At 43.4% G+C, this 21143-nt stretch overlaps 1 protein-coding gene across 1 annotated transcript in view; it reads right to left on the bottom strand.

Annotated features, from left to right (window-relative positions):
* The window catches only part of FAT3 (FAT atypical cadherin 3), a 417794-nt gene that overhangs the window by 144138 nt on the left and 252513 nt on the right, over positions 1-21143 (bottom strand). Inside the window, 1 exon segment of the mRNA XM_032219713.1 lies at positions 9753-9892. Within this exon segment, the coding sequence (XP_032075604.1) occupies positions 9753-9892 (140 nt within the window).

The raw sequence follows: 21143 nt of genomic DNA, 5'->3' as shown, positions 1-21143 counted from the left end.
ATAAGCCACCTGGGAAAGCCAAGGGACATCATCAAAGCCATTAAAAAGCGGAAGTTGGAATCTTTCGGACATGTGATGCGACACCCAGAAAAATACGGCATCCTTCACTTAAACCTCCAGGGAAAGATTGAAGGGAAACGAGGTCCAGGCAGAAGAATAACACCATGACTTCAACATCTAAAGGACTAGTTTGGACAAAACTCAGCAGAACTTTTTCAGGCAGCCGTTGACAAAAATAGGATTGCCAACATAATCGCCAATGTCCGATGACGGATATGGCACAAGAAGAAGAAGAGTTATACCTGGAAATTGAGAACAATGTTAGAGATTCCAGCTTATGTTTCCATAATAAGTTATTTTCCCCTCTGCGTTTTCAAGGAGGTAAGGGTACCCCCCCCCCCCCGGTCAAAAGAAACCCGGAGCAGAATAATATGGAGTTAAACAATACAGCCCCTTTCGGTATGTAGAAGGCTTCGTTTTTAGTTGGCACCTTGTCATGGATACATGTGTCCCCAATATACAAGCAGCTGCGGACTATAAGTTGTCTAAGGATTTGTCAGCCCAAATATCACGGTTTATGCAAAAAAGAACGAATGAGTAGCAGCTGCTCAGGCTATGGCATAGACTACTTTTTAAAGCCACAGGGGAGTGGGGAAAACGTCTCTTTAAGAGCATAAAGTAACATTAAGCAGAAAGGAAGAGGAAATATTTCATATCACACGTGAAGCTTACAATAGAAGCCATTGCAACCAAAGTTTTATTTCGCTTTTGCCCTTTTTGAGTGGCGTTTTTCACATCCTTTTGAATTTTCTTCTTGTATTTTACAAAACAACAACAACAACAACAACCCAGCAGATTTACAATTATTAATGTAAAGGAAAACAAAATCTCCAATGTACAGTATGTTTAGACTGTTTCTGGCCCAGATGTTTGGCCACCGGCATGAATTTATGCTGGTTACAACCGTTCCGGGGCCTTGGGATTGCCATTTGTGTCCTTCTCAGCCAACTTTCAATAAGTTAATGATATATTATTGTTAATTTTAATCAAATTTTTATTAATGATATATATTATTGTTAATTTTAATCAAAAAAATTAAAATGTTATTGTTAATATCAATTGGGTTTGTCTTTTGGATACTCTTATCTATTTTTTTAAAAACCTTTTATAATATGTGTGTTTTTTTAATGTTGTATGCCGCCCTGAGTCCTTGGGAGAAGGGCGGCATATAAATCCAATAAACCAAACCAAACCAACCAAGTAAAATCAATAGGGAAGCCAGATTGGTGTGACAACCACATGGTTCAGTTAACAATTGCAGTAAATTCACTTAACAACTGCCTTTGGTTAGCAACTGAAATTCTCATCCCAAATGTGGCTGTAAATTGAGGATTACCTGTTTATAATGAGAGGAAGAGGAGGAGGAGTAGAAGGAGAAGAAGGGGGAGAGGAAGAGAAAGAAGAAGAGAAGGAGACGAGGAAGAAGAAGAAAAGAAAAAGACGAGGAAGAAGAAAAAGAAAAGAGAAAGAAGAGGAGGAGGAAGAACAGGAAGAAGAAAAGAAAAAGAAAAGGAGGAAGAGGAAGAAAAGAAAAAGAAACAGGAGGAAAAGGAGGAGGAGAAGAAAGAAGAGGAGGAGGAGGAGGAGGAAGAAGAAGAAGAAGAAGAAGGAGAAGGAGAAGAAGAAGACTACTTGATTTTTCTCATTGAGAACCTGGTTCCTCTTCCTTCCTGTTAGGGGTTTTTTTTGGGTTATTTTGTTTAGTTTTTGCAAAAACCCATGTTTTAGGGGAGGTAAAGAGGCAAACAAAAACCCTTTCCTTCCCATTCTCCTGACTGGAAATAATAATAATAATAATAATAATAATAATAATAATAATAATAATAATAATAATTGTTTGTCCTTGAGTTTTTGAAAGAGGAGGAAAATGCTGAGAACACAATTTACACCAACCACATGCAAGGAGAACCCTGATTTTTACCGCTGAATTTTGTTGCCCTAGGAAAACTAGGGGACAGAAACCCCAGCTAACGACCGTGACAATTCAAGCCAACCATGTTTGCGAGATTCCAGAAATTTTATTCCATTATTTTTCCTCCTCTAGGTCCTAATAATATAACTTATCCCAAGGCTATTTTTCTGCAGGAGAGAATTGCTGTTCCTGGCAATAAGGTCTGTTATGTGTTGGCTAGGTGTATACAGATATGAACTTGTTAGATATCCTTCCCTTTGAATAACTGTAACTTTGGAAACTTGCCTGCTTGGGTCAGGAGGTGCATTCAGAAATAAAGTCAGTGATATCTCTGTTATGTTTTCATCGGATGAAATGTTGCTGTAAATGGCTTGACAACCTATAGGGATGTGATGGAGAACCTATGGCATGCAAGCCATCTCCCAGCTCAGCTCCATAGCGCATGTGTGTGTGCCTTCCGCTGGCCAGCTGATTTTTCAGGTCTCTGTTGCACATGCGGGAGATGCGCATGCATGCGTGGGGGTCATGCACACATGCATAGGGAGTTGAGGGGGGCATGGGAGCATGTTGCACCCTCCCACCTTCCATTTTTGGTTTCAGGAGGCTTCAGGGAGGCTTGCTAGGCCCAAAACAAGCTGCGGGAGGGGTGCAGCACCCCCCGTGCCCCGTTTCTGGTCCTAGGAGGCTTCAGAGAGGCCTGCTAGGCCCCAAAACAAGCTGCGGGAGGGGTGCGGCGCCCCCACAGCCCGGTTTTGGTCCCAGGAGGCTTCAGGGAGGCCGGCTAGGCCCAAAACGAGGCTGCAGATGGTGTTGTGCGCATGTGCAGGGGGAGCACAGGGGTCATGTGCACATATGCAGGGGGCAGGATGCATTGCATTATTGGTGTGGGCACACACGTGTGTGCTGTTGCACATGCACAAATTTGGCACATGAGGAGAAAAATGTTAGCCATCAGTGCTATACGGGAAAGAGTGAGAGACTGCAACAGATGTGTTATTCAGCCGGTTCTGGCGAACCGGTAGCGGAAATTTTGAGTAGTTTTGAGAACTGACAAATATCTCCTCTGGCTGGCCCCGCACCATCTATTCTCTGCCTCCCGAGTCCCAGCTGATCGGCATCCCAACTAATTTGCTGCATCTTCTTTAGAGCTGGAAAGCAGGTTAGTGGAGTGGGGTGGGAATGGGGATTTTACAGTATCCTTGCCCTGGAGTGGGTTGGAAATGGGGATTTTGCAGTATCCTTCCCCTGCCATGCCCACCAAGCCCTGCCCCACCCCGTCCCCAGAACTGGTAGTACAAAATTTTGAATCCCATCACTGGACTGCAAGTATATATTTGCAGCTGCTTCTGTCTTACTTGTCACATCACACAAATCTTAAGGGGGGAGGGGGCTGCCCTATAAACTTTAAGAGGTAGACCAGTAGCAGCAAAAGAGTCACAACAATCAATTAAAACAGTTGGATCTGACTTTAAGAAGCCTAGAAAAAGAAATCCCAGCCAGGCATCCTGCCTCTAGGCAAGCCAATTTATTTTTGGTTATACTTTTATAATTCTATTCCTATTAACAAATGCTCTGTGAATGTGAGACCCGTGTCGAGTTTTCATGCTTGAGAAAAGCTGGTAATAAATCAAGTAATCAAAAATAACTGTATCTGGCATATCTATTTTCGGGGTGAATTGCAAGGTGGCTAAGATCAGACTGTATGAAAACGGTGCCCCTTAAGCAGTGAGTGCTTTGGATAATGAATTTGTTTGCCTGCAACTTTATATTCTGTGTCTCTGAGATTCCGCCGTAGGATTAGAAATGATACAAAAAAGACCAAAGGGGCTTTATTTTTAAAAGAGGCAACTGGACTTTCTGGTACCATTTTGCTTCTCATCCAAGAAGCTTCTTCGCTGTGAAGTCCAGCAATATCAGGGGTGTCAAACTCAAGTCCGGCAGGGGTGTGTGTGTGGTCCGTGGGGTACTTAAATCTGGCCTGCAGGGCCAACCTAGAAACAGCAAAGGACCGGCCCGTGGTGCCTCTGTCAGCAAAAACAGAGATCAGTAGGGCCATGTGGCACTCCGTCACTGGTGGGATTCAGCCAGTTCGCACCTATTCGGGAGAACCGGTTGGTAACTTTCTAAGCAGTTCGGAGAACCGGTTGTTGGAAGAAATCTTGTGTTTTTCCCCACTTTACAGGGCTAATCCTGTAAGGAAGGCAGGTAGGAAACATTCTGGTGTTGTTTCTAGCCTAATCTTTATTGCCCTGCTTACAGAAACTGCCTCTCCGGTTAACCCTTATTACCATTGTAACAACTAAGGTGAAGTACCCATCGACCTGAGTGACACTGACTTGGCCACGCCCACATGATCACATGACCACCGAGCCCCGCCTACCCAGCTGGACAAAGGGCAGAGAACTGGTTGGTAAATTATTTGAATCCCACCACTGCCCTCCGTGCTCCTTTTTCGCTGGCAGAGGGCTGCAGGAGGCTGTTGTGTCCGAAAATGGGACCCGGGGAGGGGGCAGGGTATGGCCCTCCTGAGCTCCGTTTTCACTGGCAGACAGCTAGCAAAACAAACTAAAAACAAACCAAAGGAGAAATGTTTCCCTTTGGTTTTTAAGCATGCAAGAAGGGACAGGAAAGGAGAAAGGGAATGACAAGGAAGGAAAGATGGGATGAAAGCAAGGAAGGGAAATTAAGAAAGAGGGGAAGGAAGAAGAAAAGGAAGGAAGGAAGGAAGGAAAGAAAGAGGGAAGGAAGCAGTGGTGAAATTCAATTTTTTTTTATTACCGGTTCTGTCGGTGTGGCTTGTTGGGCGTGGTATGGCTTGGTGGGCGTGGCAGGGGAAGGATACTGTAAAATCTCCAATCTGTCCCCATTCCAGGGGAAGGGTACTGCAAAAATCTTCATTCCCACCCCACTCTGGGGCCAGCCAGAGGTGGCATTTGCTGATTCTCCAAACTACTCAAAATTTCCACTACCGATTCTCCAGAACCTGTCAGACCCTGCTGGATTCACCCAAGGAAGGAAGGAAGGAAGGAAGGAAGGAAGGAAGGAAGGAAGGAAGGAAGGAAGGAAGGAAGGAAGGAAGGAAGGAAGGAAGGAATTATGAGAGTGAGGGAGGGTCTGAGGGAAGTTCTGCCTTAGCACTTGGTCACCACAGGTGTCCCCGACATAAGTGGCGTTGAGCTGCCCACTCCTACCCTGGTCATGTCCACCTTGGCTCCCCGAGGTCAAACACAACTCTGATGCGGCCCTCAATGAAATCGAGTTTGACACCCCTGAGCTAGATTAGGTATGTTTATCACAGACATCTCATGAGCCCCAAAGTAAGCGTATTTCTTTTTCTCTCTGGCAGAAATGGCAGAAAAACCCCAGAAGCTTTTACCATTCGCTGTGACCTGTTCATTAAATTCAAACCGCGGACTCTGATTAATTGAAAACAAGCCAATTTCAAACAGCAGTTCATAAAGACGGCCGACATTAAGCCATGGTTTGTAAGCCATGGTTTTTCCAAAGCACCTGAAGGCCAGACAAGGAATAATGGATGGAAACTGACCATGGAGAGATTCAACCTAGAAATAAGGAGGGACTTTCTGAAAGTGAGAACAATCAACCAATGGAACAGAAGTTGCCTTCAGAAGTTGTGGGAGCTTCATCACTGGAAGCTTTCAAGAAGAGACTGGACTGACATCTGTCAGCAATGGTGTAGGGTCTCCGGTTTGAGGGGGGGGGAAGGTTGAACTAGATGACCTACAAGGTTCCTTTCAACTCTGTTAAACTGTTAAAAAACACAGTTCAGGCTGAGATACATTATATAGCAAGTGGCTTCTGAATTGCTCCTCTGGAGTATGAGAAGGAAGAAGGAGAAGGTTATGAGGCTAGAAAGAGGCATGATTTAAATGTCGTCTGAGAACGCACCACTGTGTTCACAATCCGTGAGTTAATTTAAGTGGAAGAGCTGCTCCATTTCCCAAATTTTTCAGATGGGGAAAAGATGAATGCAAACATATTGCAAACTGCCAGATGACTACAAGAAGTGAAGAATTAAGCAAAAGATGTGGACAAAAGCATCTGGCTGGCGCAGGGTCTCTGGCTCAACCTTTGTTGAGGTTAATCAACCTGACAGGTTCCTTCATCCAATTTCTCAAGACAATAAATTAACGTTCTCCCCACCATGACTACCGCTACCACGGTTCGGCTTCAGGTCTTTGCAAAGAGGCATTCAAAGGGAACTGAAAGCCTCACTAGTAGCTTTCCATTCTCCAAGAGATTAAGAGCCGATCGGGAGAAATCATGCACACCGAGAATATTGCATCCAGTTTTGGTCACCACACTATAAAAAAGATGTGGAGACTCTAGAAAGAATGCAGAGAAGAGCAACCAGGATTGATTAGGTGACTGGAGGCTAAAACATACAATGAATGGTACAGGAATTGGGCATGACTAGTCTAATGAAGACAAGGACCAGGGGAGACGTGATAAGAGTGTCCCAATATTTGAGGGGCTGCCACAGAGAGGAGGGGGTCAAGCTATGTTCCAAAGAACCCGAAGGCCAGACAAGGAATAATGGATGGAAACTGAGCAAGGAGAGATTCAATCTGGAAATAAGGAGGAACTTTCTGACAGTGAGAACAATTAACCAATGGAACAGCTTTGCCTTAGAAAGTTGTGGGAGCTTCATCACTGCAGAGAAGGAGAGATTGGACTGCCATTTAATATAATATAATAACAGAGTTGGAAGGGACCTTGGAGGTCTTCTAGTCCAACCCCCTGCTTAGGCAGGAAACCCTACACCACTTCAGACAAATGGTTATCCAACATCTTGTTACAAACTTCCAGTGTTGGGGCATTCATAACATCTGGAGGCAAGTTGTTCCACTGGTTAATTGTTCTAACTGTCAGGAAATTCCTCCTTAGTTCTAAGTTGCTTCTCTCCTTGGTTAGCTTCCACCCATTGCTTCTTGTCCTTCTCTCAGGTGCTTAGGAGAATAGCTTGACTCCCTCTTCCTTGTAGCAGCCCTTGATATAAATATCACACTGCTACCATGTCTGCCCTAGTCCTTCTTTTCATTAAACTAGACATACCCAATTCCTGCAACCGTTCCTCATATGTTTTAGTCTCCAGTCCCCTAATCCTTTTTGGTGCTCTTCTTGGCACACTTTCTAGTGTCTCCACATCTTTTCTACATCGTGGCGACCAAAACTGAATGCAGTATTCCAAGTGTGGCCTTAACAAGGCCTTATAAAGTGGTATTAACCCTTCACGTGATCTTGATTCTATCTCTCTGTTTATGCAGCCTAGAACTATGTTGGCTTTTTTGGCAGCTGCTGCACACGGCTGGCTCCTATTTAAATGGTTGTCCACTAGGACTCCAAGATCCTCTCACAGTTACTACTATTGAGCGAGGTACCACCTATCCTGTACCTGTGCATTTGGTTTTCCTTGCCTAAATGTAGAACCTTACTTTTTTCACCATTGAATTTCCTTTTGTTACATTTGTCAGAATGGTTTAGGGTCTCCAGCTTGGGCAGGAAGTTGGACTAAAAGATCTCCAAGGCCCCTTCCAAGTCTGTTTTAATCTGTTAAAGCGGTTACTTTGGGGAGTCCACTTGGATTCGATGTTTTTTAACCCCATGTTTTCCTAGCCCCCAAACGGCTGAGAATTTCCCGAGCCCTGAATTGACAAAGCGTTAGCTCAGATCCCTTAAGTTCTTTTGGTTAGCTGCCATCGAAGCTAATACGCAAGTAAAACTTAACCCTCGTGTGAATTGTAAACCACCATTACTGGACTCCTCTTACTACTGCAGTAATGGACCATATGCAGAGGGCTCAGAAGGGAAAAGGAAATGGTCGCAGTTCTTAAGCAGGAGACAAAACCCAAACCTGTAATTAAGTGGCCGCCATCTCATTACAGAAACTGAGACTGTTTCCCAGATCCACCTCATTGACCGCATTATGGTAGGAAAACATTCCTGGCATTTCGACAACATCTTTTGCCTCCTTCCGACAGCAGAGCCAACACACTGCCAGGGCAGAAAAGAAAAGCACCACCGGCAAGCCCGATCCAATTATACGTATATATGTCGTTTCATTCTGCAAATTGGAGCTCAGCGGCTTGGTGGCTCACATTCAGAATGCCACGGGAGGAGAATTTATGGCTTTACAAACCTACTGAATTATTGGATCTCTCTCTCTCTCTTTTTTTAGCTGCTACCCATTTCCGCCCTCCCCAGAATTATCCTCCCTCCCTCCATTTGGCAAGTATCACCAAAAATAAAATAAAAAATGTAGGTGCATTTGAGCATAAACAGCAAAAAAACAACAACCACGTTGCTGGGATGGGAAAGAAGATATTGTCCAAGGTCATCAGGAAATGACTAATCCCTTCACTGGCATGGTTTCGAATCCATTGGAGGGGAAAACCAACAAAACAATGTTTTTGCTCACAGCTACAAATACTATGGGATTCACAGATGCTATGAGGATCATCTTCAGAAAGTTAAGCCCAAGTCCAAGATCAGCAGGCCAGAAAGGTATTTTTAACTGGACGTGAATGGAGAAACACAGTATTGTGGGGTCCTTGGCGTTCTCTGAGCTTGGTGGTTTTCTTACAGACGTTTCCTTACCGTGCTAGGTAACATCATCAGTGCTCTGGTGTTAGGATCCCTCATTTTAACTCTGAGCTACAAATATTCTCCTTTATTGGTGCAATCCTCCTCTTCCTCTTTTAATGAACCCATAAATCCTTGGGGGCTGGAGTCTGGGCAATTAAATGGAGCTTGAGCGTTTACTGGCCGGCTGCTCGTCCTGTTGCCAATGCAGAGTTTTTTTTCCCTAGCAGATATATTCCCAGTGTGCCCAGAGAGAGAAATATCTGCCTCTACCTAGGATCGAACTCACAGCCTCCTGATTGTGAGGTGAGAGCTCTACCTCTAGGCCACCATCCCACCCTTGATTGGTACAATATATACATGTAATAATTGCATGCAAGAAGCAAATACATGATTTAGCTGGTTAAGAGCTTCCTGTCAGGGTTCTAAATAGCATCCAAAAGTAAATCAGAGTCTGAGGCAAAGCATTCCTTAAAGTTCCAATTTATTACGAGAGCCACGTTGGCACATCTAGGAATACCTGAATCCGAAAGCTTCCCGGTTTTCCCCACCCAGTTGAAAGTTCAAGATCTTGTCCCCATGTCCACCAGTCCTGTGAAAACGTTGACTACTAGACTGATGTATAATTGTGTTGAAGATATCTAAGTCTTTTCTAAATAATAATAGTGTCAGGGTTCCAAATAGCATCCAAAAGTAAGTCAGAGTCCAGGGCAAAGTATTGCTCAAAGTTCTAATTTATTAAGAGAGCCATATTGGGACATCTGGGAAAACCCAAATCTGAAAGCTTCCCGACTTTCCCCACCCAGTTGAAAGTTCAAGATCTTGCCCACAAGCCCATCACATGGTCCAATCTCTCACTGCCATGCTGGCAGTTCCACTCATCCAGTTCCTGTCAGGTGCAGAGGTGCTGAGAGAAAGGATGACCTTGGTTTTCTAGAAAGAATGTTGTTATGGCTACATAGTATGTAACTCCTTACAATCGCCCCTCCCATTTTCCCACGATAAAAAATGCACAGTAGAATAATAGAAAGTGTGGCAGGCCAAAAATACAAAAGAAAGAATGGCTGCAAGCCCGACAATTCCCTTCACGAGAACAAGATCAAGGTATTCATGAATGAGAGGTTCATTTTAATAACTTTTATGTGCGAATTGGGACAGATGTAGTAATAGACGCTACCTGAGTGCTGGCTACATTGGTTCCATCGGTGACTTCCACTGTCATGTTGTACATCGACCTCTGCTCTGCATCCAAGGGTTTTGCGATGACAATCGTCCCCACACCTTTGTCCGCTTCGAAAGAGCTCTCGAAATTCCCCCCTAGTCGTCGTTACAACAGAAAGTACAATTACACTCACGGAATGTTTTGGATTCGAGACAATAAAATACCCAAGGCAACAGGCCCAGACCCGGATGGGCTGATTAACACTGCACAAAACATGCCCTTATCATCCTTGTTCTACGCTAATTTTTTCTCTTTCAGGCATCGTTTCTATATTTCAAAACAGAGATGGCAACAAGGGACAGGAAGGGGAGAAGGAAAATAACAACCAATATTTGCGGACAAAAGATTCAGCAATGCATCCATGCGGAGTGTAGATGTACACCCTTGTTACTGCTAACGAAAGCCCCATTTTTTGTGTTGCCTATGCCTTTGAGAGCAGGATTTGAGCATCGTTTTCATGTCACATGATCTATCCAGCCACAGACGTGTTTTTAACAAGAGTTGACTCCTTTAATTAACAGTCCTCTTCATAAAAAGAAATATCATCTCTCATAGAAAGCGGCTTTAAATCCGGTTGGCTAATTAGCCCAAACTTCTAGATTAACAGGACTGGCTACCCAGTCAAGAACTTTCACACTTCCACCTCCCCCCCCCGCCCCGCCGTTACATGTCAAATATACGTAGGGCAACTTTAGCACTGAACCCACAACTTTCTGTTTAGCATGTGTCGAAATCACCGAACACACAAAGGAAGTCTAATGCACACAACCCCCACTGTCTTCGTGGCAGTGTATTTGAAAGCAAATCTTGGTTTTCTTTCAATTAGTAGGCACGTAAGTGCTTCCCACGCGTTAAAAAAAAAACCTCTCCATTGATCTGAGAGAGAGAGAGTGATTGGCGAAAAGAGCTTCCTCCTGGAGACACAGGAGAGGAAAATCCTTAGGGAGATGTGTCAAGACTCTAAGAAAAGAGGGAAGAGTGAATATCATATATATGCTTGTTGAAGGGGGAAGTGCTGACGGCGGTCCTTAACTTATTTCTTGTACATGATTAAAACATAAAGTACTGATGGCAGAAAAAGACCTAGTGCTCAACTGAATTTTACCCTGAGTTTATTTATTTATTTTTATATTTTATTTATATTTAATTTTATTTTGGAGGAGGGACATTTGCTTATCCCAGGGGTCAGCAACCCGTGGCTCTGAGTGGCTCCAGAGCTGCATGTGGCTCTTTCATGCCTCTGCTGCAGCTCCCTGTCGCCAGTCAGCTCCACAATTGATAGAGTTTTCGGTTAAGAAAGGTAGAGGGAAAAGGATGCCTCACTTGGAGGAGACTATGGTGGGGGAGCCAGACTTCTGGTTAGCAGAGGGAAAAGGACGGCACGCTAGGAGGAGACTCTATGGTGGGGGAACTGGACATCCGGTTGGCTCCATAATTGAACAAGGGGCTTCAGGTTAGGACCTTTGTGGCTCTTTGAGTGTTTAAGGTTGCTGACCCCTGGCTTATCCCCAAGCATGTTTAAACTACATTATTGATGATTGAACTACTACCTCTGCTGGAAATTCATCCCGAGCTTCCACTACTCTGTCTGTGAACTAATACTTTCTAACATGATTTCTGAACTTCCCTCCTAAGAACTGTGGTGGCGCAATGGTTAGAATGCAGTTCTGCAGGTTACTTCTGCTGACTGCCAGCTGCCTGCAATTTGGCAGTTCGAGTCTCATTAGAGAGGTGGGAAAGGACATGGGCTAGTCCTAGAGTCTGGGGATGGCTCAGACGAGGACTCTGCGTCAGAGGCAGAGAGAGGACCAAGGTCATCTGGTAGTTATTTGCTGCCTCCAGAGCCTGATATCAGCGAGGCAGAAGAACAGCGGGAGCCTGTTCCCAGTGTGCGCATGCGCAGAGCTGCCAGAAGGCAAGAACAATTAAGAAAACAGGGTTGACTTGGGAATAAGGCTTGGAGATTATTGGCCCCTCCTATAAGACATAAAAGGGGAGCGAACAGGATGTGAGCTTTCTCAGGAAGTCTAGATCAGAACACATTTCTCTTTCCGCCTTCTCCTGCCCTGGACAGGCTTCAAATTAAAAAAAAAAAAACAACGAAATGAAGATTAAACTTCTCTATTTCCATAAATTAGAGATCAGGAGCCGAAAGTGGGGTTCACAGCATGAGATATGAAAAAGAGCCAACGGATGGGGAAAAAACCCTCTCTCAATTCATCCCAAAGCAGGATCAGGTTCCTTGTGACATCTGGCTTCTCATGATTAAAAATTATTCTTACTGTGGGAAAAAAGAAAAGCAAAGAAAAATATGTTTAATTAAATAAAGAGAGCCAGTTTTGGCCTCATCTGTATTTCCAGGAATGACTCCCCGAGTCCCACAAGGGTCCTCTAAGCTTTCCTACAAAATAAAAAAAAACACGACATGCGCAAGAAGGATAGCTTCAGCTTTCCCTCCCCAAAGTGGTGATTTGCTCTATACAAAAAGGTCCTTTCCACCCACCCCCAATCCCTTTATACAGGCAGATCGTATATGCAGGGGAACATTCAATAATGGGTTTTCCTTCAATCCGGCAGATTGATGTTACAGTCTCTGCCACCACTTCTTTGCACAATTTGATTTGTCTCAAGCTGTGAGTGTGAGGGTTTGAATGTAGATGGCTTGAGGAAGCAAACAGATGTTCGAACGAAATGTTCCCCTCGGTTGGTCTAAGGAGGACACATCGTGCTTAAGCCCAGTTCTCCCCAAAGATCCGCGCCTCCCGCCTTTCAAAAGAATATGTCCCTTTGAACCCGTGGCTAATTTCATTTGATGCCAAAAATATACCTATTCCCCATGCAACTTTCTAAGCATGTCTTAGCAAGTTATCTCTTCTCTGAGCTGCGACACGCACACTCCGTAGCATTTGACCGTTAAGCAGTGGCGTAACTGTTCTTGACATTTAATTAAACCCATAATGGTATTAATGCATTAAAATATTTCTATTGGATTATACGCTTTTCATTATTGCCTTTTTTCCCCCTTTTTTTCCAAAGTAGCCCTTGCCCTTTGCTTTCTCTGGCAAAAAAAGAAAAAAAGAAAATCACCCCATACTGATTTTAGCTCAGCAAAAGCCTTTCCAAAGAAGAGAAGGGATGGGTTTTGTTTCTCATGCAAGAAATCTGTGATAAAGCCTGCTTAAGCCTTGGGACAGGGAGTGCTTTCTTGCAGATAATGTTTTAATTGATAACCCTGGGAGGCAAAGGAGGAGGAGGAAGAGGAGGCAATAATCGGAGGTGCTTCAATGGAATCATAATGAGAAATCAGAAGACCAAAATATTATCAGGGTATTCTTGACATTATAGTAAAAACAAAAAAGTTCTGCATTTTAAAAGTTAGAAGCAATTAAGTGTTAGAAAGGAAGCCGGTGCTTTTTGTAGTAATGAAAGCATAGATTAGCTTGACTTAAACCCAGAGTGGGATGTGGTGGCTCAGTGGCTAAGATGCTGAGCTTGTCGATCAGAAAGGTCGGCAGTTCGGTGGTTCGAATCCCTAGCGACGCGTAACGGAGTGAGCTCCCATTACTTGTCCCAGCTTCTGCCAACCTAGCAGCTCGAAAGTATATAAAATTGCAAGTAGAAAAATAGGAACCAACTTTGGTGAGAAGATAACAGTGTTCCGTGCACCTTTGGTGTTTAGTCATGCCGGCCACATGACGACATCTTTGGACAGCGCTGGCTCTTCGGCTTTGAAACAGAGATGAGCACCTCCCCCTAGAGTCAAGAACGACTAGCATATAGGTGCAAGGGGATCTGTTACCTTTATCTAAACCCAAGGATCCTTTTAAAATCTTTTCCAAGGGCGAGTCATTTGCTACAAACACTGTGCAGAGGGTGTTGGCTGGTGTGGAATCTCTCTCTGGAGACTATTAAAACAGCTGCATCCTCCTGAAGGTTCGATGTAGCTGCATCAAAGGCTGTTCCTGGTTATCTAGATGTGTGTCCATGAACAGCTGCTCCGCTTCAGGATAGCCCCAACAACAATAGTGCCTTTGCATGCAAACAAAGAAACAAATAATTGAGGAAAGGATTTTGGAACCGCTACATCGAATCTTTCCAAGGAGGTGGCTGCCTTAATGCTCAAGGACAGTTGCTTCAATCCACACACTTCACTAAGTGCCCTTATTTAGGTCAAACTTTTTACGATCTTCTGCATTAGTTGCTTTTGGTTCGTCTCAACGTGTCTTCTTCCTCCCACTGCTGATGAGGCATACTGTACCCGGCTAAAGCAGCTCTTTGTAACATCTCCCCAAGGCCTTGTAAGGCTTCCATGAAGCCTCCTAAAGGGCCAACAGTGACTTAGCATTAGTACTTGGGGAGGAAATCTAGGCATGCAGAAGAGACTGGGAAACTTAAAAATGCATTGACAAATGACTGCTTTCCTCTTGCGTAGAAACATGTATTATCGTATCTGCAGGAGAAAGCAGGCAAAGGCAGAAGGAAGAGTCAAGAGAGGACTTAGCCTAGAATCATTACATGTCCACAAACAATTCAAATCTAGTGTCCGTCCCCACCTTGAATTCCATTCACTCTTTATCTAATGCCAATTTTGTGTTGACTGTTAGTTGACTACGTTCTTGTATATAGGCTTGAGTAATAGATCTTCTGAACTGAAACTTACGTGTGAGCCTGATTTTTTGTGCCTGACATATCTATGCCATCTCCAGGTGGTTTTTAAAATATATGGTTCCACCACAAAACCGCGGTAGAATAAAGCGCGCTCGACGAAAGCGCATACGTGACGTCATCACAGCGCGACGAAAACATCGCGCTGTGAGCGGTAAATTTAAAATTAAAGCAAAAACCTTACCCTAACCCCCCCAAACCTAACGCTAAAGCTAACGCTAACGCTAAAGCTAACGCTAAACCTAACGCTAAACCTAACGCTAAACCTTAACCTAACCCTAAACCTAACCCTAACGCTTAACGTAACCCTAAACCTAACCCTAACCCTTAACCTAACCCTAACCCTTACCTTTATGTGAATCGGCTTGCTTTAATTTTATTTTAATTTATTTTTAATTTTTTTCGTCGCGCTGCTGATGACGTCACGTAGTGCTTTAATCGGGCGCGCTTTAGTGGACTGCGGTTTTGACAGGTCACGGAATATATATATATATATTTAATTTATGAATTCTATTTATAACCTTCTCCCAATCTTAAGTGTCTTCAAACCTGAAAGGTTACAGTGAAAAACCCCAAATGTACAGGTATCTAATAACCAGAATAGATATCATCCCTCAAGTCTGTTGGTATGGGAAGCTTGCTGAAACAACGCTTGTCCAAAGGGTATCTATAGCTTTTGAGACTTTTAATCAGGATTCATTTACTACAATTGGCCAGGCATGCAAGATTTTCTTTTTTGGCAGAATTTTATAAGTGCATCTCTGTACAATGTAGCTGCAGCACTTCAAATAAAATCAAAGATGCAGCAAACTGCTCCCATGCAGGATTTTAAAAACAAGAAGAGCAGCAACCAACTTCTGAAACACCAGAGTGAATAAACGGGAGCTAATCGTTCATAAACACAGCGTTCCAAGGGAAAAAAGGAAGATGATTTTTGCGAGGATCTCCTCAAATCGCTGTCGTGAGAGAGCCGTGATCCATAGATACTTGGGAGGAGCAGGACTGGTTTGGAATTTCTCACACCTTGCAAGGTGGAATGAACCTCAAAGATTGTGGAAGCCACCATTAAGATGCTTTCTTAAATACTTCTAAACACAGGAGTAGAGAGGGCTCCACCTTTGTATGAGGTCCAAAATATTAACGCTTTAGCTTCTATTGTAGCCCACCAGTGGCCAGCGAAGATGGTGGCAGACTCAGAAAGTGAGGAGGTTAGGGAGGAACATGGGCCAGTCCTGGAGTCTGGCTCTGACGAGTGCTCTGCGTCAGAAGCAGAGAGCAGGCCAGGGCCGTCTGACAGTTATCAGCTGCCTTCGGAGTCAGACATCAGTGGGGCAGAAGAACAGCTGGAGCCTGTTCCCAGTGTGCGCATGTGCAGAGTTGCCAGGAGAAGGGAACAACTAAGGACAAGGGCCAACTTGGGATAGGTGGACGGTGAATGGCCCCTCCCATAGGGAATAAAGAAGAATGAAAGGGGAGGGGAGCTTGCAAGAGACAATTGGTTCAATTCTTTAGGGTGAAAATCTGTTCCTCACTTCTTGCCAAGTAATTTCTGCTACAGCGTGGCGTTTGCAAGATATCGGCCTGGCAGCTCTCTAAGCCTGATAAAGGTCTGTAGTTGTGAAATCTCATGAAAGACTGATTGCCGGGACTTTGCTGGAGAGGAATTCCCTTTAATTTAAATAAAAGAGGTTTTATCGGGACGAGGAGTCTGCTTCATGCTCTTGGGAAAGCTAGGTCAGAACTGCTTCATTGTTTGTATAATCCAGTGAGAAATCTGGTTTTATTTCATCTGGAACTGAATGACTTGCTTTTTTTGTGCAGTACATTCAAAACAATTTTCTCCAACAGGACTTTTGATGATCCCAGTTTTCAAAGTCCTATGTTACAACTGGAAAAAAAAACTCATGGTATTGACTACATATATATAGTACCTTCTCCAAAGGGAGCAAACATCATTTTATTTAATGGCTACTATAGTCAACATCCTTGTTGAATTTTGAAGATAAGGCCTGCTACTACTTCACCTTCTTCTCCACCTTTTTGCATTAGGTTGGCATTGCCCTTAAAAAATAATCTCAATTTTTAAAACAAATGAGCTGGCTTCAATTTCTTCTTTCTTGTCTAGTCAGAGATTCCTTAAGTGTTCCTTGATTTAGCCATCAAAATGGTATCAACCGCACGTCTGCGATTATTGATTCTTCCAGTGATTTCAATATCAATTTCTATTTCTACTAGTCCAAGTATTTCTCATATGTTGTGAATCTAAATCAAATGAACAAAGTGATGGTACCTAACCTTGGAATGCTCCTTTCTCCATTTTAAACAATGTCATTGTATCCTCTTCCTTCCTGGATCATCCTACAAATTCTGCAATAGGTGGAGGAGGATCGCCTGATACATCTATCACTTTAATAACTAGCCATAAGTTTATTGTGGTTTGTGCAGTCACAAGCCTTAGCGTAATCGATAAAACAAATATATATATAGAGAGTTTTGGATTGTCACTGCTTTTTCCATCGTCTGATGGAAGTTTACAATGTGAACTAGGGCTCCTCTGCTTCTTCTGAATCCAGCCTGCACATCTGGCAATTCTTGTAGTGTGCATTGCTGAAGTCTGAATTACAAAATCTTGAGTATTATTTTACTAACATATGGGGTACGTGCAAGCGTTTGATAGCTGAATAGGGTGCCATAAGCAAACTGAAAACATTCCAGGCAAACACTTTGCGGTTTGTTCTCTTCAGAAGAGGCTGATGTATGAGGCTTGCACAGTATGACCTATTAGTACTGTGGAGCGGGGGGGGGGGGGGAGGGAATCTTTTATTATTATTATTATTCTGCAATTTCTCACTCAATTTGTTGAAAGAGTATTTGCCGTCAATATTTCCTTTAAAGGAAAAGAGAACGGCTGAGAAATTCCCACGGGACTAGTGCGGTATTCTTATGCTCAGCTTACTGAATTTAAAAATGATCAAGAGCTCTCATTCTCTATGTGGGCATGTGTATGCAGGCACATGCGTTTGCGTGTGTGAACAAACTGACTTCCACTGTGAAATCGTTTCTCGCTTTGAAAGCCTTCCTTCCGTCAAATCTTTTTTCTTTTTTTCAGAGTGGAGAATGGGAGGAACTCAGAGGGATGTGCAGGACGAAACAGGACTATATTCTCTGCTGCTTCCAACAATGTCAGCTTAAAAAAAAATCACCAAGATAAATTTAAAACATATAAGGGAATATCGCTCCCACTGCCTTGAGTCCGGAAGCAGTTCCATAGGTAAAAGGTGTAAACATTGTGGTGAGGTACCGACATTTAGTATTGTAAGGAGCCCCAGACTGCTCCTGTGTGAAGGAGTGGAATGTTTGCCAGTTTGAACTGAGGTAATGGAATGTGAGGTAACTGGCAGTTGAAACAGAATTCTTTTCAGGTGGGGGAGGGGGAGTAGAACTCATTAGCATCAAAGCATGTTAATTACTGTATAAGAAATACTAATGATCTGATGGTCATTTCGAAAAATCCTTTCTTAGCGAGCACCTAGAAGCCAAGAGGAGCATACGTGCCAAACTTCAGGTTTGTAGGATGGATGGATGGATGGATGGATGGATGGATGGATGGATGGATGGATGGATGGATGGATGGATGGATGGATATATATATATATATATATATATATATATATATATATATATATATATATATATATATATATATATATATATATATATATATATATATATCCCCTCCCCCCTCTCTCTCCCTATCTCAAGCTTCCTGAGAATGTTAGAAAAATGGAATCCTGTTTCACAGATAAACACTTGAGAAATTTGAGAAACACTTTGAGAAATTGCTAGGCAAATGTTGATATGCCCTTAACAATAGAGTCCACAATTGTTTCGAAGTCATGCATCAACATAGTTGCAGAAACTGGTCAATGTAGACATGTCTGCTGTTGAGGAAAGACCTGGTGCACACTTGGAGGTCTTCTAGTCCAACCCCCAGCTTAGACAGGAAACCCTACACCACTTCAGACAAATGGCTATCAAACATCTTCTTAAAAACTTCCAGTGTTGGGGCATTCACATTTTCTGGAGGCAAGTTGTTCCACTGATTAATTGTCCTAACTGTCAGGAAAATTCTTAGTCTTAAGTTGCTTCTCTCCTTGATTAGTTTCCACCCATTGCTTCTTGTCTTGCCTTCAGGTGCTTTGGAGACTAGCTTGACTCCCTCTTTTTTGTGGCAACCCCTGAGATATTGGAAGACTACTATCATGTCACCCCTAGTCCTTCTTTACATCAAACTAGACATACCCAATCCCAGCAACTGTTCTTTACGTTTTAGCCTCCGATCTCCTAATCATCTTTGTTGCTCTTCTCTGCACACTTTCTAGAGTCTCCACATCTTTTTTTACATCGTGGCAACCAAAACTGGATGCAGTATTCCAAGTGTGGCCTTACCAAGGCCTTATAAAGTGGTATTAACACTTCACATGATCTTGATTCCATCCCTCTGTTTATGCAGCCTAGAACTGTGTTGGCTTTTTTTGGCAGCTGAAAACCTAAAAGTCATGATGTGGAATCCATGGGCCTTTGCATGCAAAACGGAATGAATAAACCTAAACTCTTAGCATCTCTGATCTATGTAACCAATGGCGAAGGAGGCTGGAAGTTAATTTCGGTAACATTTAAGAAAGGCAAAGATTTAATCTGGGACCTTCTACATTGAAGATGCTCGGCTCCCGAGTTACGGTTCACATAGAGATGGACTGCAAAAGAAGGGAAGGTTTGTAAAAAGCCACTGATTGCTCTTCTTTGATCTGGCAGGTTTGTCTCGTCTTGGCTGGCTCTGCGTTCAGTAGATAGAAAGCTGAGATATTCCTGCTTGGTTCTCGGAGGTTGCATCCATTCAAAAGGAGGCAATTTTGCAATTATCTGTCACTCCTCTCAGTGCATTCGAGTGCTTCTGAGACACACAGCAACCAAGAAAGATTCATGGATGTACAAGCCGTTCCAACGGGTAGACTCCATCATCTGTAACACATCTGCCAATTTGGCATACAATGTGATTCCTCTCCCATAATTTTCCTTCTTTGTATTTTATTTTTAAAAAACACATCCACCTGGTTTTCATTTCACCTATTAAAAGAACCTGTCTTGATGGTTGGGGAGGACAGAATTTATTTAAGCTGAATTCCAGGCAGCCAAAGGAATTCTGCTCACATAAAAATTTAATTCAGTTCTACCTGTAGTACAATCTCCTGACAGATCCATGCAACTATTTGGGATTCTGTGTATATAAATTGCCTATCAACCAGTTATCTCTAAGATGGTGAATAAGACATACCATAATAATTACCTGTCTCATAAAACTTTCCAAATTAAACACTGTAGGCATACCAGAGGTGGTATTCAGCTTGTTCTGACCGGTTCTGGCAAACCAGTAGTGGAAATTTTGAGTAGTTCGGAGAACCGGCAAATACCACCTCTGGCTGGCTCCACCCCCATCTATTCGCTGCCTCCCGTGTCTCAGCTGATTGGCTGGGTCTTCTGCTGCCCTGCACGGGAGAACGGAGCTGGAAAGCAGATTAGTGGGGTGGGGAGGGAATGGGGATTTTATAGTATCCTTCCCCTGCAGTGGGGTAGAAATGGAGATTTTATAGTGTCCTTCATCCAGGAGTGGGGAGGGAATGGGGATTTTGCAGTATCCTTCCCCCAGGAGTGGAAAGGGAATGAGGATTTTGCAGTATTCTTCCCCCAGGAGTGAGGAGGGAATGGGGATTTTGCAGTGTCCTTCCCCCAGGAGTCGGGAGGGAATGGGGATTTTGCAGTATTCTTCCCCCAGGAGTGGGGAGGGAATGGGGATTTTGAAGTGTCCTTCCCCCAGGAGTGGGGAGGGAATGGGGATTTTGCAGTATTCTTCCCCCAGGAGTGGGGAGGGAATGGGGATTTTGCAGTATTCTTCCCCCAGGAGTGGGGAGGGAATGGGGATTTTGCAGTGTCCTTCCCCCAGGAGTGGGGAGGGAATGGGGATTTTGCAGTGTCCTTTCCCCAGGAGTGGGGAGGGAATGGGGATTTTGCAGTATTCTTCCCCCAGGAGTGGGGAGGGAATGGGGATTTTGCAGTATCCTTCCCCTGCCACACCCACCTAGCCACACCACACCCACAGAACCGGTAGTAAATTTTTTTTGAATCCCATCACATACAGATTATCAGCAAAAAGGAATAATCACTTGGAAAGGAGACTAACTAAAATAATATAAATGCCATTCAGAAGAATTCTACCTTTGTTTTGCAACTCAAAAGGAGTAAGGAAGAAGCAAGACAAACTCTTTTTGGAGAGGAATTTCAAGAAGTTGGTACTTCCACAGAGAAGGTCCTGTCTTGTTAGACCTCAAACCCAGATCATCAGACCTCAACACACAGAACTGAAACAAGTCCAGAAGATCCTGGGAGACTATTCAGTTTTACCCAATGCTTTTGGACTAAGGCCAAATTGGAGCTTGAAAAGTCCTTGGGAGAAGGGTGGCATATAAATCTAATAAACCATATAAATCTAATAAACCAATAAACCATAAGTCAAAGCAAGCAGTGGGAACCAAGTCGCATAAAGCCGCGATGTAATCCACCAGGCCTGGATTACGTAAACATTCTAACATAGTGTTTTTTGATCTTGAGAACTTTATGATGTGA

The sequence above is a fragment of the Thamnophis elegans genome, chromosome 6 (assembly GCF_009769535.1).
Source record: "Thamnophis elegans isolate rThaEle1 chromosome 6, rThaEle1.pri, whole genome shotgun sequence".
Taxonomy (NCBI): domain Eukaryota; kingdom Metazoa; phylum Chordata; class Lepidosauria; order Squamata; family Colubridae; genus Thamnophis; species Thamnophis elegans.
This window is presented reverse-complemented; position numbering and strand designations above follow the sequence as displayed.